Here is a 17859-nt window from a genome sequence, read left to right on the forward strand (position 1 = left end):
CTGAATGTTGTCTTAATTGATGGAATGATTTTTTATTTGTCATTGTTCATCAATCATTTAACAACGATGCGAGTTTATATGCATAGGCACTGAACCAGAAAGACGAGGACTTAATTGTGTGTTCTGATGTGTAGGACTTACAATATTTATGCAATTGTGAATGGAATTATTAAAAGCAAACATTGTTTTCATATCAACATTAGCATTAGATATCATTTATATCATCTTCCGAGACAAAACTGCCTTGATGTTGATCGCGATAAATGTGTGTTAATATCGCGTCGGTTAATCAAGAAAGTTAACATATTTGTTTCAGGTCAATGGACGACTGGCCAGCACAGACAAATTGCTTGGCCATTTAATGTCTGCGTTGTACGAAAACAACCTTCACAACTGCATCAACATCGTCATAGTGTCCGATCATGGTATGTTGAATGGTGAAGTGATTGTGTAGCCGGATATGTAGTTAGCCTTTTCACTTGAATCGTAACGCTTTTATTTTGTGTGCATGATCAAATCGAGTGTGAAATATTACTTGTTTGTATATTATATTTTACTTGTTGTAAATTTGAGGATTTTTATTAAGTCTTACAGTACAACTAAACAATTATTTATTTCAATCATTAAAGGGGCCTTTTCACAGATTTTGGCATTTATTTACTTATTCATTAAATGCTTTATATTGATAAATGTAAACATTGGATCGTAAAAGCTCCAGTAAAAAATCAAGAACAAAATTAAAAAAAGGAAAAGAACATAGCCCGGAGCAGGTTTCGAACCAGTGACCCCTGGAATCCTGCCAGAGTCCTGAAGTAAAAACGCTTTAGCCTACTGAGCTATTCCGCCGAGTACACATACTTGACGTATTTTACACCTTATATAAGCAATCTTCGTAGTTATACAAAATTTAACGACAAAAACAGAACTCTCCAAATTATTCAATCGTTTCGCGTTGCAACGCTTTATAATTTTTAGGTTTTATAATCGTCAAAAGATGCGTATAATGGCTATATTAGAGCATGGTAAATGTTCAGTATTACTGTTTCCTCACAAATATCATAACTAAAACGAAAATTTGCGAATCTGAAACAACTTTTTTCAATTTTGTCAATTTACCAAAGCGTGAAAAGATCCCTTTAATTGAATCATCGTGCCAACTAGATTTCAGGATTGAGTATATTCAGTTACCATGTTGGGTCCATTTGGAAAACTGAAACTGAAACTGATTTATTTGATTAAACACCTATTTTTATGCGAGCATATTCAATAGCGTTGTGCATGTAAATATTACATAACATTCATAGTTCTAAGTTATGAGGTAAAATGCTGACGCCATTTAAGTATAGGTAGTAAATAAAATCTGACAAACACTTTGAACCTTAAAAAAACAAAAACAAAACAGCATATATGTATGTATGAATGTATATATATATATATATTAAAATTAATAAATGTATACAAAATATATAATGAATGAATGAGTGCATGGATCGTGCGGTTTAAAACACACATTAAATTAGCACATTTAAAAGTTAATACATTTTTAGAACAGTGTGTCGAACTTCCTTAAATAAAATGTCTTCATGTTTCTTTTTGGAAACATTATGTGATTGTTAATGTCGACTTTATATGCAAATCAGCATCGATGTCAGGTGCAGACTGATGTCCTACCATGTTATCTCTGACACCTTTGCAGGACTTGGTCCCACCAGCTGCGATCGGTCTGTACTTGTCCAGAACATATACCACAACATCAGCAGTACGCTCATGTTTGACGGACCCGTGGCTCATATATTTCCACAGCTTTCCAAACCAGGTAGAAATGGAGTCACAAAAGCTGTTCAACGAATGTAGTTTCTTTGAGAAACAAAAAGTAAAAAAAACGAATACAATTCTAAACCGACACAAAGAGTCATGACCTAAATATAAGTTTGCAAAGTAGATGTATGTTTAGGACCTAGCACTTATGTAGATATTGAGTCAATAACACATAATAATCAATCATAGTAATAACAAAGTTAAATAATACATAGTAGGTGTGTACCATTACCAAAATGTAACAGCATGAATTGAAAACTTTACATACAGTGTGGAGAAAATGTGTGCACATCGCAGACAACCATTTACAAAACAAGCGTTCTCTATAAGTTTGATTGGTTAATACAGTAGGGCTATTGATCTATACTCCTCGATGTTGTTTTACGAAACAAACAACCATTCGCATTCAAAATATTTCCCTTTCCAAAGCTATTCCAGTGTCAGATCTGGTTAATAACCTATCGTGTCAAGTGGACTCAATGCACGTGTTCACCAAGGAAAGCCTACCAGTCCGTTATCATTACACCGCTTCCCCGCGTATCGGTGATGTCATCCTCGACATGAAAGAAAGCTGGCTTGCTTTCCAGTATGTGGGACCATTTATTGTTGATGTTTTTATGCTCCCGGATCAAAAGATCGGGGGTATATTGTTTTTGGCCTGTTTGTCTGTCTGTCTGTCATTCATTCATTGTGTGTGTCCCAAAACTTTAACCTTTGTTAAAGTTTTGCAATAACTTTTGAATTATTGAAGATAGCAACTTGATATTTGGCATGCATGTGTACCTCATGGAGCTGCACATTTTGAGTGGTGAAAGGTCAAGGATATCCTTCAAGATCAAAGTTCAAATATATGGCTTCAAAGCGGCCCAATAGGGGGCATTGTATTTCTGACAAACACATCTCTTGTTTATTATTAAATTTGCATTCGAGGCGGGGTATATTGGCTTGCAATGATGTTTAGTAAGTTAGTCGGTTAACCATGTGTTTAATACGGGACTAATTCCTTCAGGAATGTTGGTATGTTTAGATCGAAATACTATAACAGTTTTTTCCCTCGTAATGTTTAGCCCATTTTTACGTAAAATATTGATACTGAAAGTGTAATCGGGATTACTTTGTATGTGCTCTTAAATCGTTTATTTTGTACAGCAGAAATCAAAATCTGTCCATGCGCTAAATAATGAAAGAATGTTATAAGTAGTAAACGCTCATTTTTGAAGGATATACTTATACATTTTGAATTTTCGTGTACAGAAATAAAGCTTCAAAGTGTTCTGGGGGACGTCACGGTTGGGACAATTTATACAGCGACATGCGCGTAAGTCTACCAAATGCTAATTATTGTACATGCACGTGACATTGTACTATATCACAGCATATAGTCATAGTTCCTCTAAAGCTGTGTCTGTAATCATAAAAGTGATTAAAAACAGTATTCAAAGCAATGCTTCATTAATTTTACATATTAGTTTAGTGGGAATCTCTATATGAGACTATTTAATTTACAGAAGAACATGTTATTTTCAGTCTGTATTTGTTGCTCATGGACCAGCGTTCAAGACGAATTTTACCGCCGAACCTTTCGAAAGTATTGAACTGTATAACCTATTGGCAGGTATGCAGACATTGTTACCAAAGTTGTATTGTTTATCTTATGACTCAATTTACGAATTGCTCTAACGATAAAAATATACTATGATGGAAACGTTCATGTTTTATACCGCGACATTTAAAATTGCAGATGAAAACTAAATTTTAAATATAAATAGGTAACCCATTAATTATTCTAAGAATAATTCGTTGTGACATTATAAATAATAAATAAATATTTAAATACTCTACTTACAAATATGTTCGGTTTCCTACACCTTTATATTTGCAGAGGTTATTGGAATCACTCTAAATGCAAACAACGGTACAGACGGAGCTCTTCGGCATATTCTTAAAAACTCCACAGGCATCAACATCGGTCATTCAGAATCTAAACCCTACAACACATGCGAAGTCCCAGCTGACCCCTTTGCTCACATCATGTGCACATCAACATGCCAGATTGAACAAGTAAGAAAGTTAAAATGTGCATCAAATATATAACCGGTACATGTTCTAATGTCTAGAGTTGTTTTCCCCATGTAACATATTTTAACCCATTTATGCCTAGCGTCTAGAAAAAAGGCCTTGGCAAACAGCGTAGACCCAGATTAGACGCCGCATGATGCGGTGTCTCATCAGGGTCTTCGCTGTTTGCTTAAAGAAATTTCTGTAAGAAATATTCTAAATATAGATATAAATATGCTAGACATCCCTAATTTTGGAAATAAATTTATCCAATTTAGAAGGATGGGAGAGTCCACTAGGCATAAATTGGTTAAATGATCGCGTACTGTGAGAACATCATAAACACGGTGTTGTAATGTTCCTTTTTTAAGGATTGCGAAATAAGATTTCCACGAGACGATACATTAGTATTCAATAAGGTTATAAGTGATTTTCACTTGGTTATGTTAAAGTTACTAAAACATTATGCTTAGAGGATACATGGTTTGTTTCGATATGGAGATGGTGTATCCGGTTCGGCCTTTTCTGTTCCGGTAGAAGCGAATAGGCTTTCTCCAGCTCGGCACCTACCATGTTGTCGATTAATCGAGCTACTTTACCATTGTATAGATTAATCGCGACATATTAAACCAAGAGCCGTGCTCTGTGAGAATGGGGTTAAATGCATGTGCATAAAGAGTCTTCCCGGATTAGCATGTGCAGTTTGCACAAGCTAATCAGGGACGGCACTTTCCGATTTTATCATATTTTTCGTTTCAAGGAAGTATCTTCTTAGCAAAAATTAAGTTTTGGAGGAAAGTGTTGTCCCTGATAAGCCTCTGCGGACTGCACAGGCTAATCTGGGACGACACTCTACACACATACATTAAACCTCCTTTTCACAGAGCACGGCCCTTATACAACTTTAACTTTAGCATCGTCTTTTAAGGTCTCTTACGTGTACAACATTCCTGACGGTCGAAAAACGGCCTGTTTCATAGCTTAAATATTGTCATATTAAACTTAAGGTTTTAATGTTTTGCAATGTACGAAGGAAGCTAAAATACTAACAATTTAATCGAAAACATACTTATTGCTTTGCAAGTTAATCGCAAATTTGTGCAATCAAATATTACAAGCACTGCATAGGTATGATACGGGTATTATCCTTCCAAAGATCTCTTTTAGCACAGTCCAACAGATTTATGGAAGGACAATGCACGTATCATACATAATGTTTTTTTCAACGAATATGATATTTAAAAAAATTACCTTAATGTCTTGTGGATCTTCACGTCTTTCAACATAATTTTTCCAAATAATAACCGAGCAAATAAGTCAATTTCTGGGTTCAATTCAGAAAAGTATGTTCCGATATGTTTTAATTTTAAAATTAACTCAACGCATGACTTTCAAAATCGCATAAGGTTGATCGTTTTTGTTATTCTCAATTGTGTGTCTGATTTTGAATATTGCGTTTCAAGACAAGTTTGGATACCGTTTAATACAGTTCTTATACGGAGCGTTGGAATAAACATTGACAGGTCAATCGACTAGTGTGAACCAAGTACTGGTTACGGGTCTAGGGAAACGGACTCGAGAGTGTTTCAATAAGCTTGAGGCTTTCTATGCAATCAAGCTAAAATAAATAGGTTTAAACTTAGTGTGAACGGTAGCCGTTTGATCGGGTGAAAAGTAGAAAGAAATCGAAAATACAACGAAACCCTTATTTGTGCAAAAAACACACTATTTTTTCCAGGCTGATGCGAAATATTTACATGTAACTTCACATCCGTTCGATATTCCGGCTCTGGTACAAGATGGCCATAACGTGTGTGTATTAAACCAGACGGGGTACGTCATTGGCTACAGTGACACCTTCAAAGCACCCGTGTGGGTCCAAGCAACTGTCAAAAATTTAACGGTATATGGTATTTGTATCTATAATGGCATAAGATCAACACGAATATACATGGAAAATAGTACACTTGCGTTTGAAGCTGTTACCCAATGATTTAATTGATATTTTTAATATACGCTTTTTATTTTTTGCCCTCGCTTTACAATGCATAATGAAATAATGGAATCTTACTCTTGTTAGAATTGTAATTTTACTAGTTACCAGACAGCAATATACTAGTAATTGTTTTTGTTTTAATATAATAATACATTACAAGGAATATAAAAACTTCTAACGGGTTTTGAAAGAACCACATTTATGTTTACTTTCGTTTCAGTAAAAAATAAAAAAATAAAACTCGAGCAATACATTTCAGCGATAAAAAAATACACATGTGTTGCACACAGACCAAGAATCACAAACATCGGTCATGTAAAAAAGCGTACATTTTCGTGGACTATTTATTTAACCCAAACATGTCTTTTAGGAGGTAAACAACGTCTCCGCCTCCGAGCCAAGCTGCTGGCTGAATGACACCAGGATCGACAGGGACATGTGTAGCATAAAGCTGAAGGAGGGGATCAGCTTCTATACGCTATACCCGTTTGGTAAGCATCTCTTGTTTTTCTGTTGTTCAATTATTACATCATTAATTCAACTTGCATATTAACCCATTTATGCCTAGAGGACTCTCCCATCCTTGTAAATTGGATCAATTTATTTCCAAAATTAGGGATGTCAAGTATATTTATTTCTATATTTAGAATATTTCTTACAGCAATTCATTAAAGCAAACAGCACAGACCCTGATGAGACGCCGCATCATGCGGCGTCTCATCTGGGTCTACGCTGTTTGCCAAGGCCTTTTTTCTAGACGCTAGGCATGAATGGGTTAACTATTACCTCATTGATTCAACTTGCATATTAAAATAACAGTTATAGTCTATGTATCTGTCAAAGACAAACTTTTCCTGTTAATTCGAAGTAATTTACATTATGATATTGTTTTTTTCTGAATATATTCACAGGGAAACAGAACATGTTATCATCTACTGCAGTGCCGCTATTCGATGAATTTTATCACGGTAGCGTATTCTTTACTTTTTATAATGATTATGTGTTGTTATTGATTTCAACATCTTTTCATAAATTCGTTTCTGGTTTAATTATTGTTATGACCATGTTTTTAAATAACGCGTGGCTGCATTTTTATAATGCAACTTCTTCGTCACAGAATAACAAGAAAATTTCAAGTTTTGTCTTGCAACGAATGAGTAAGTATTTTATTTCGCTATATTTTTCACCAACATTAAATAGAATATTCAATTTTCTAAAAGAAATGTTGTGTTTAAAAAGTATGTGTTCTACTTACAGGCCTTTGGACATTTGTCGTGAAACTACTGGCGGACTATTCCCACTTGTATGGAGATATTAGCCTGACACTCGGGGCAATATTTGACCATGACTACAACGGACTGTGGGAGAATCTTAGTAACAAAACCAAGTAAATAATGCATAAATAGGACGCCAGTTCCTTTAAACATAATATGTTAAAAGGAACTGGTGTCCTATATATGCATTATATTATTTATATTATATGTATTATTATATAATATTTATATTAATTATATTATAATTAAACCGATCGCAGAGAAGTTGCTGCTTATTTAATAAATTGACAAATTGCAGAAAACAGTTTTCAAGAGTTGCACAATAACATTTAAGAATCATTAATATATTGTGAGAGGGTCGACCTATGTTTAACTTGTATTTCCAACTCATAACACGTTTTTTCCTCACGAACTGACAGTGTGTGCTGAATTGATTAACCCATTTATGCCTAGCGTCCTGAAAATAGGACATTGCAAACAGCGTAGACCCAGATGAGACGCCGCATAATGCGGCGTCTCATCTGGGTCTGCGCTGTTTGCTTAAAGGAATTTCTGTAAGAAATATTCTAAATATAGAAAAAAGTATACAAGACATCCCTAATTTTATAAATACATTGATATAACTTAGAAGGATGGGAGAGTCCACTGGGCATAAATTGATGAACCACAGAGACACATTTGTTCCTAGTGTAAAGCTTTAAAAGCGATTGTATATTTGTTTGCGACTTACGACCGTCTTTTGACAGTTGGGGTTGTGTTCAGCTTTGCAGATTACAATAGAAGTCAGCCTCTGCCCTCCCATATCTACATGTCACTAATGAAGCCCGTGGGGCAGACATCCGGCGATGTGCCCGCGGTTAGAGACATGGACATCCTTTCTTTTATTCTACCGCATACGGCTAGAATACCAAACTGTCTGGTAAGTATTAGAGCTCTATTTCTGCAGGTGTATCTACACGTATTAAATGTAAAATAACAACACGCATATCACACTTTTTATGGTTTTGTTTAATGAATAAAATTTATTTAGCCTTTATATGCAACCAGCTTAACGTACCCATTTAAGGCAGCTGGAATAACATTTCAATATCTTATATTTGCGTTAACTACTGGCATAGAACTTGCAAAAACAACTATGCATTGCATCATCAACACATGTTAGTAAACTTTGTACAGATGTCTTAACAATAAACACATTCGCATCGAAATACTTAAATAATATAATTCACCAGCTGAACAATATTTAATTGATGCAGAAAACTTCCTATAGACAATATTTTCTTGTTTGATATGCGTTAGTATGCAACGCCAATGCTGCCTTCTGATGGCACTGGTCTTTATGTTCTGTGCATTTACTTAGTTGTTTTGTGTGAACTATATTTTGACCTGTAGTAACATCATTTTGTTTTGTACATTTTTTATTATGCTATGTGCATTAGCAATATCGTTTTGTACTAACGAGATTTTGTTAGGTGCATACATCAGTTCGTTCTGTGCATATGTCATTATGTTGTGTGCATTTACTAACTCTTTCTGTATTAACGACATTTCATTTATCGCATTTGTCATAATGTTGTGTGCATTTGCCATTATGTTGTGTGCGTTTGTCAATATGTTGTGTGCATTTGTCATTATGTTGTGTGCATTTGTTATTATGTTGTGTGCATTTGTCATTATGTTATGGGCATTTGTCATTATGTTGTGTGCATTTGTCATTATGTTGTGTGCACTTTTCATTATGTTGTGTGCATTTGTCATTATGTTGTGTGCATTTGTCATTATGTTGCGTGCATTTGTCATTATGTTGTGTGCCAACGTCGTTATCATGTTCGGATACATTACACTGGGCAATAAAAGAGATAACACCGGTGAGAAAAAATGTTAAATTCCACTAAGAAACGTCCGAAAAAAAGTTGAAAAAACAGTCTATAATCGAGGTAATTAAAGTGAAAGCAATTCATCAAGAAAAAGTAGAAATAGTAAAATATATTACGATGCGATAAATGTGTAATACTAATAGGGAATTACTAGATCTATACTGACAAGTGATATATATATTTTATGTTTCTATGAATATATTTAGATAGCTCTAGCGGGAGCTGTAGCTATAACTATAATTATCCTCGGACTTATCTAAATTTGAAAGAAAAAAACTAAATTAAAATGAATTGACAAACATTTAGGTATGCATCTATTTGGACTATTCAAATGTTGAATAAATAAACCTAAACTTGTAACAATTAATTATTGACATACGTTATTTTCTCATGTACATTACGTAGATCTAGTAGGTCTATGCTCTTTAATATAAGAATGAATTGTAAAATCTGAGACCGAAATAAACACGTCTATTATGAATTAATTTGTTGGAAATCACTGTAGTTTCATTTCTCGGCCAGTAACTGACAGATATATTCCTTACACTTACTTCCCCACATTATTCATACAGCATTACGCCTCATTTCGCCACATTACGTAGAAATGTATACATTACTGTATTTAGGTGTACATACCGCATTTTTACTCCCCTGAGAATGATTAGAACAAAACGATGTAACCAATTATGGCAGTATTAGACGCAAACCAGGGATGTAACTTTCATATATTATAATAATTGGAAAAAAAAACTTCTTAAAATAAAATTTAAATTTTCTTCGTAAAATTTATCTTTATTTCAATTGCCTGTTGCTGATGGTTCTGGCGTGCTACTGTGGCTTGTATGAACTGTATCACTACCGTCAGTTGCTATTTGTCGCAACCTTAAAGGGGCCTTCCAACAGATTTGGTATGTATTGAAACATGTCATTAAATGCTTTATAGTGATAAATTTAAACATTTGACCACAACATCTCCAGTAAAATAAAGAGAATACAATTTTAAAAAAGGAAAAAAGTAACCTTCAACAGGGCTCGAACCACTGACCCCTGGAGTCCTGGAGTAAAAAGTCTCCCGCCTTGACCACTCGACCATCCATGCTCATGGTTAGAGCGGATGTATTTTTTACGTATATGTATAAGCAATCCTCGTAGTTTCCCAAAATATAACTACAACAACAGAACTTTCCAAATTATTCAATCGTTTCGCGTCGCACGTCGCTTTATAATTTTCAGGTTTTCAAATCGCCAAAAGATGCATATAATGGATATTTAAGAGCATGGTAAATGGTCAGTATTACTATTTCCTCAAAAATATCATAACAAAAACGAAAATTTGCGAATCTGAAACAACTTTTCTTAATTTTGTCAATTTACCAATCTGTTGGACGGCCCCTTTAAGCGATCCCCAATGGTCTCTACTCCGATTCTTCTAAATTCACGATCAGACATTTATTTCATTATCTTAAAATCAATCTTTTCGCTTATCAATCTCGGTAAAATGGCGCTAAAGCCAACAGCTGCGAAAGCGCCTTCCAGGTCTTAATATACTAAATAGTTTCCCTATATAATGCAATGTAAAAGTGACAACTTTAAGCGAAAATAAATGCAACATTTTGCACATTGAGACCCCCATAACAATACTTTACTTAAAGGCCATTTTAAGCGGAATCGATTTATGCAATAAAAAAGATATGTAATGTTCAAACCAAGAAAGAACTTGACACGAATCGAAATCGACTGTTTCTGCAACTTTTTTTCGGCCGTTTCTTAGTGGAATTTAACCTTTTTTCGCACCGGTGTTATCTCTTTTATTGCCCAGTGTAATGTATTCGAACATGATAACGACGTTGGCACACAACATAATGACAAATGCGCACAACATAATGACAAATGCAAACAACATAATGACAAATGCACACAACATAATGACAAATGCACACAGCATAATGACACATGCACACAACATAATGACAAATGCACACAACTTAATGACAAATGCACACAACATAATGACAAATGCACACAACATTATGACAAATGCACACAACATATTGACAAATGCACACATCATAATGACAAATGCACACACCACAATGACATATGAACACTACATAATTACAAATGCACACAACATTATGACAAATGCACACAACATAATGACAAATGCACACAACATAATGACAAATGCACATAACATTATGACAAATGAACACAACATAATGACAAATGAACACGACATAATGACAAATGCACTCAACATAATGACTGACAAATGCACACAAGATAATGACAAGTGCACTGAACGAAAGAATGTATGCACTAAATGAAATGTCGTTAATACAGAACGAGTTAGTAAATGAACATAACATAATGACAAATGCACAGAACGAAATGATGTATGCACCTAACAAAATGTCGTTAATACAAAAACGGGTTGGTAAATGCACACAATATAATGACAAATGCACAGAACGAAATGATGTATGCACCTAAAAAAATGTCATTAGTATCAAACGATATTGCAAATGCACATAGCATAATGAAAAATATACATAACAAAATGATGTTTCTACAGGACAAAATCTAGATTACACAAAACAACTAAGTAAATGCACAGGACATAAAGACCAGTGCCATCAGAAGGCAGCATTGGCGTTCCATACGTTTGACTATTTCCTACTTGCAGAACTGGGATGCCTATCTTCAAAAGAATGTTGCTCGCCTGCGCGATATTGAACTTGCTTCTGGTCTCCAGTTTCTAACATCTTTAGACCGTGACGCGGCAGCGCGATTAAGGACATATTTGCCAGAGGAGCTTTGGAAAACAAGTCTTGTACAGTCGTGGGATGACGTCACGTCCTGTCCAAATGAAGCCGGATGCATGTCAGAGTACGGACGCTTTTATATTTTTTATATCGTCTTAAATGTAACCCAGTCATATTATTAATTCAAATATAGCTGTAATGCAACATCACATCGTTTATCAGGAGAGAAAATCTTGTTAACATCAGCTAGTCTTGTACATCAACGACCACCTGACTGCGGACAACTACATCCACCTGACTGCGGACAACTACATCCACCTGACTGCGGACAACAACATCCACCTGACTGCGGACAACTACATCCACTTGATGTATATACATTCAATATCATATTTGTATGCTTAGTGTAACTCAAATTTACTGAAACCTAAAAACGGGGAATACGGGTCGGAAGTACTGTTTTGAGATTCCCCTCTCTGCATAAGCTACGACGTTGGAGATTACTAGGTGACATGATATTTGACCTTGCATTATACATAAACTGCAGCGTATATGTATTTTCAATTATTTTTAAAACGTGCATCATCATAAAACTTTTCATTCAAAATACAGCCCACCCTTAACCGAAAAACCGATTTAATTAAAACTTCATATGAATTATTATTATGTACATTTCGTGCATAGTTGATGAAATTTTATTGTTTTGATTTATGTAGATCAATAAAGCTAAAATAAATTATATCATTAAATCGTTAAAAAATCGTTTTTAACTTCAAGTGTCAGTGGTTTAAAATGTGATATGTAACATGTTAAATTGGTTTTCTAGTAAATTATGTCAAAAGTCACGCCTCTGGAATCAAATTGTAACGTTCAATTGTAAAATTATATCTAATTCGTTGATAGTAAATAACATTGAAAAATTATTGATAAATAAATTGAAATCTGTATGTGTCATCATAAATTGTTCCTCCACAAAGCTTGTATAAATTATAACCATGGGGTAAACTTTGGCAACTCCCAAGTGCCCATTATTAACATATAACTTCTATAGTAAAATAATTTAAAGAGGTCAAGAACTGTAATATTTGGAATGCGACATCATATAGTGGTTCTCTGCAAAGTGTGTAGGATGAGAATAGGTGAATATTATTATGAAACTTAATAACTAAACAAATTCTCTGCAACCATGAAATCAAGAGATTTGATATTTAGTTTGTAACATCTGCAAATAGTCAAAAGCTGCCCGGCGAGTGTTCAAAGGCTGCCCCTGGATTCACGGCCCAGAAGAGGGATTTAGGCATAGTTTCTCTCTTGTTCTAGTTATCGGCCCTTACTCCTCATATCCCTGGACGGATTCCGGGCGGACTACCTGCTACGTAACGTTACACCAACTGTGTCCCGGCTTAGCCAGTGCGGGGTTCGAGCACCCTACATGCGGTCCGTTTACCCAACAAAGACCTTCCCTAATCATTACTCAGTAGTAACAGTAAGTTGTTTCATCACAGTTGGAATTTGGGTGATAATTTGAGATTGTGGAGAAAAAAAGTTCGCTTCAATTTAACTATTCGTGTATGGCCTTCTCAAAGTCGATTATGAGTGTGGCCTATTTATTTTCACATCTCAATATCTAAATATTTCCTTTAAAAATAATGCGTCAAGGTCTAGTGTTTGCAACAGTTCGATTGTTCTTTCATTAAACTTTCTACAAACATACGTGTAATTTAGCTTTGGTAGCATTTTCCTTAACGTTTAAATGATGCCAATTTCTACAGGGTTTGTACCCCGAGTCACACGGTATCATTGACAACAACATGTACGATGTGGACATGAAGCTACGTTTCAGCCTGGGTAGCGCGGCCGCTAGCGATCCCCGGTGGTGGGGCGGAGAACCGGTATGTACATAAGGCTACTGGTATTTGGACAGTAACCCCAATACTTAATGGCATTTGATTAATCGATCAATCACAAAATTGATTATTATGTTATATATGGCACAATTTCTGATGATGGCGGTACCAGGCTGCATATCGGACTCTTAATAACCATGTTGCCACGCAACACCGCCTTCACATTTCACTTGAAAACAACAACAATGGTGCTCGTCATGTGAAGTCCCACTGGGCAGGTCAGTGTCAGTCTCCGTGTCTAGTCAGATAAGAGTCCAGCCACAGCTGCTGGCAGTCCTTTGAAATGGCCTTAGGACACCCTTTACAGAATGGAGAATATATAGAAGCGTGGAAAGAAGTCTAGACAAGACACATGTGCGAGACTTAAACACATACATTATCGAGACCGCAAAAGAAACAGTAGATCTACAATACAATAAATACAGTACAAAAGACTTACCAAGAGGTTCCTTTTGACAACAGAATGACATGCAAACAACGGGTACAGTGCGCAAATACAGTATACATGTCCATGTGGAAAATGGCAGCAGCACTGAAGGAAGCAAACGAGATGATCATCATGACGGTATACACAGGCACAGTGCGACCTCACCTGTAAAACGGCTTAAACTCAAGGATGAGAAATTCCTAGTCTCACCAGTTGATTTTGGATTCAACGTAGATCAAGAAACCTTGATTATCTTCCTAACAGGTGCTTTGTCATTCTTGGAAGCAGCAACAGCCAACGAACCGCCTCGCCCCACAGCAGCACTAAACATTAAAGCGAGATTATACGATTTTGTCAAATATTTATTAATTTATATAAAATGTGTAAAATACTTATTAAACATATATTTCAATATAAATTGAAAAAAGTTAAGAAGAACATGTGTCGAAAAATGCGAAATAAATCAGATATTTTATTCTGAAATCGAAAATGTCTGTACAGTCGAATTCGCCAGCATGTAAATCATGCACGTACGATGTGAATCTAAATTAAGTTTAACGGTTCATTTTAAATTCCTGCAACGATATCTATTCATACGACACACGAACACTAAATAAAAGACGAATGCTTCGGTTATTGTAGGAAAATATGTACGAAATATCGTCGTCACAATCGGCTCGGGGCGCTAATTTGTCTTTGCTGCATTTGATTAAATTCGTCTTCAATGTATAATTTTTCTTGCCTTTTTGTGTCATTGTAACATATTTTATCAATATATTACAATTAAACACATATTAAAAAATCGTATAATCTCGCTTTAATGTCTTCAGAATTTTACGCCAGTTGATCCCATTTCACTGAATATACAGTACGCGAAATGATGAGTCTGAAAGAAAAAAACAGCCGGAAGCGAAAAAGGTCACAAGAGAATAATATATTTACGCCAGAAGTAATGAATTCCTCTGTATCTCCCGATTGCAAACATGGTACTCTAGACTAAACCGCCACTTGTGCAAGGCCATGAAGGTGGTTTACCTCATTCCGTCTACGAAGTGCCTTTATGGATAAGCCCACCAATCGGCTGTTCACATGAATACCAATTAGGGACACTGTATAGCCCGAACCTGTTAACCTGCAATAGAACTTTTTAATCCGTGCCTCCGAACTTAAAGCGCTGTGGCGATCGAAAAGAAATTTCTAAACGATAACATTGATGTATTTTTGTTACGAACAAGTAATTTCAGTAAACATTTAGTTATGTATCCATTCAAATTGCTTTTTTGTGTGTGCAACACTGTTTTTCAAACATCGTTAATTCGAATTCGCTATTTGAAAAAAAATCCAGTCCCGACTTTGTCCTTTTTTGATCAATTAAATAGTACATCGTTAATACATATTTCGAAATTAAATTCGTCTGTACTTTCAACTTATTGTTCGGTCGCAGTGAGGATTTTAACACCCGATAATACCTATGTCAAAGTCGACCCTTGACATTAATTGCCGTGTAGTGTTTTAGCGCTTGACATTTTGTTCTTGCTTATAAAATCACTGTAATTTTACGCATTGTTTATGTTTTTGTTTGTTTAATATAAACAGAATAGATGACATCAATACCCAAATTACTGCATACATTATTTTTTGTTTCTAACACAATTTTTACTAATATGAATGACTCTTCCTAGTACAGAAGACTGTTAATCAACTGATGATGTATTTTTAGTCACACATATTTTAATATGTTCAGATGTATATTAGTTCAACATACAATGTCGCTATTGCAAACGTTCATTGTTTAAACTATCTTTGACTTTCAAAACGCCTTCTAAATATCCATGTTTAATTGTATTTACGAAACACATATTAACCCTTCGTATTTGCACATGATATACATTGCAGATGTGGCTGACAGCTAAACGACACGGTCTTAAGACAGCCACGTACTTCTGGCCCGGATCAGATGTTGAAGTTCATGGTACTAAATAGTATAGAGTAGATGTTTGGATGATTCGAATGATTTATTTGTTGTTGTTTTTTGAAGATTATGAACAAAATATTGTTGAAATATGACTACTTTATATTACATATAAACATATAAATCAAGATGTTGTTTTAAGGTGTGTTTTCTTGCAGGCAATTACCCAGACATTTGGAAGAAATATGATGGGTAAATACTATTTTATATAACAACATTTTTTTTAATTTTCAAGGAAACGCAAAACAATATAACTGTTCGCAATAAAAGTCGACGATATAGTATGAACATCATTTGCACTATCAAAGGCTATTATATTTGTGAAAATCAAACATGACTTTATGTGTATGATATTGTACAATATTGTGTTTGAAAGTTATCAATCACGCTAAACAGGAAGGTTTCCTACACTGCTCGGACCCAGGAGGTGCTTCGCTGGCTCTCCCTTCCCCCGGGACAGCGGCCTAACTTCATTACTCTGTACTTTGATGAGCCTGACATGGCCGGTCACAAGTATGGACCAAAAAACGAGATCCAGGTAGGTCAAACATTAATGCTGGTATCTTCGTCAATGTGTAGTAGACTCTCGAATAAGGAATATGCAGACAAATTTGACTCGAACTTTATTAGCCATTAGGTCGATAAAATTATACATTTCATGTTTCTTGTTTCTTGTTATTTTGTTTATAGGTTCTTTTTACTAGAAGTTACTCTTAAAACGAATAATGACATAAGTGATCGACACTGTTTTTGAACGTTTATTGCACAAAAAAGGCCCTGTCTTGACAAATAGAAAGATATCTTCGCAGGTAATCGCTGTGTCATAAAAAGTCGATGTGAATAGTGATTATTTATTGCAAGTGTCCAGTCTACTTGCTTGCAGAATACAAAATCACCAATAACTTGTGACAAGCAGTAAACACAGAAAAAAAGGAAGGCGTGTTGTACATGAGATTAAACGCGACTATTACCATCGTTGCTTTCGCATTAACCTAGTACATTAAGCAAATGTGTACTTTTTGCGTAGTGAAACAAATTATTACGTTATTTGGGTTCATTACCAACTTTATGACGCGTAAATGTTGTCTTGTCATGTATATAATATGTGCATAGTAATTCAATCATTGTTTGTTATGGTAGCTTGCATGTTATATTACAATAATTGATTTGGAAGCAAAGACATCGCTAAGGTGTTAGTTTTTTATGTCCTCAGATTGCGGCCGCACTCAAGCGCGTCGATGACTCCCTGCGGATGCTTATGGAAGGGCTGGTGGCCCGTAAACTGCATCACTGCGTTAACCTAGTCGTAATTGCTGACCATGGTAGGAAACTTTGTTGCTGCCGTCACAAACACATGTTTTGAGTATTTATTTGTGAACGTACTTTATCCATCGTACGGATGATTAATCTTTTATGTTGTTAAGGCTATAGTATTATTATTTCGTAAAGAAACTGAAATGGCAAATAGGCTTACGCAGAACTGTCGATTTTGTATGTGTGTGGCAAAATGAATATTAATGCACTTCTGAACAATTTTCTTTATCGAACCCTTTTCTCGTTTCGTTAGTATATTTATATAATGATATCATAAAATGTCAATCTAGGAATGGCCGATATATCGTGTAACAACATCGTGAGATTAAAGGACATTGAAGGCATTGATAACGACTATTTGTCGTCAAAGTTCTGGGTGTGGGATGGCGCATTCGGACGTATTGCCGACACTTATGCCAACAACAGCACCGCACGCGGACCATATCCTGTG

The 17859-nt window shown here is 35.2% G+C and overlaps 1 protein-coding gene across 4 annotated transcripts in view; it reads left to right on the top strand.

Moving 5' to 3' along the window:
* LOC127876504 (uncharacterized) overlaps positions 1 to 17859 on the top strand; it is a 75110-nt gene that overhangs the window by 41596 nt on the left and 15655 nt on the right. For all 4 annotated transcript variants that reach the window (XM_052421801.1, XM_052421803.1, XM_052421802.1 and 1 more), the window contains exons 28-46: positions 317 to 425; positions 1697 to 1816; positions 2248 to 2404; positions 3073 to 3136; positions 3346 to 3433; positions 3701 to 3879; positions 5615 to 5779; positions 6243 to 6363; positions 6784 to 6840; positions 7130 to 7259; positions 7909 to 8065; positions 11710 to 11912; positions 13109 to 13274; positions 13561 to 13680; positions 16019 to 16094; positions 16253 to 16286; positions 16491 to 16632; positions 17308 to 17416; positions 17699 to 17859. The exon at positions 17699 to 17859 is cut by the window's right edge and continues 10 nt beyond it. In XM_052421801.1, the coding sequence (XP_052277761.1) occupies positions 317 to 425; positions 1697 to 1816; positions 2248 to 2404; positions 3073 to 3136; positions 3346 to 3433; positions 3701 to 3879; positions 5615 to 5779; positions 6243 to 6363; positions 6784 to 6840; positions 7130 to 7259; positions 7909 to 8065; positions 11710 to 11912; positions 13109 to 13274; positions 13561 to 13680; positions 16019 to 16094; positions 16253 to 16286; positions 16491 to 16632; positions 17308 to 17416; positions 17699 to 17859 (2358 nt within the window). The remainder of the gene's footprint in view (positions 1 to 316; positions 426 to 1696; positions 1817 to 2247; positions 2405 to 3072; positions 3137 to 3345; positions 3434 to 3700; positions 3880 to 5614; positions 5780 to 6242; positions 6364 to 6783; positions 6841 to 7129; positions 7260 to 7908; positions 8066 to 11709; positions 11913 to 13108; positions 13275 to 13560; positions 13681 to 16018; positions 16095 to 16252; positions 16287 to 16490; positions 16633 to 17307; positions 17417 to 17698) is intronic.

This window comes from Dreissena polymorpha, chromosome 4, assembly GCF_020536995.1.
Source record: "Dreissena polymorpha isolate Duluth1 chromosome 4, UMN_Dpol_1.0, whole genome shotgun sequence".
Classification (NCBI taxonomy): Eukaryota; Metazoa; Mollusca; class Bivalvia; order Myida; family Dreissenidae; genus Dreissena; species Dreissena polymorpha.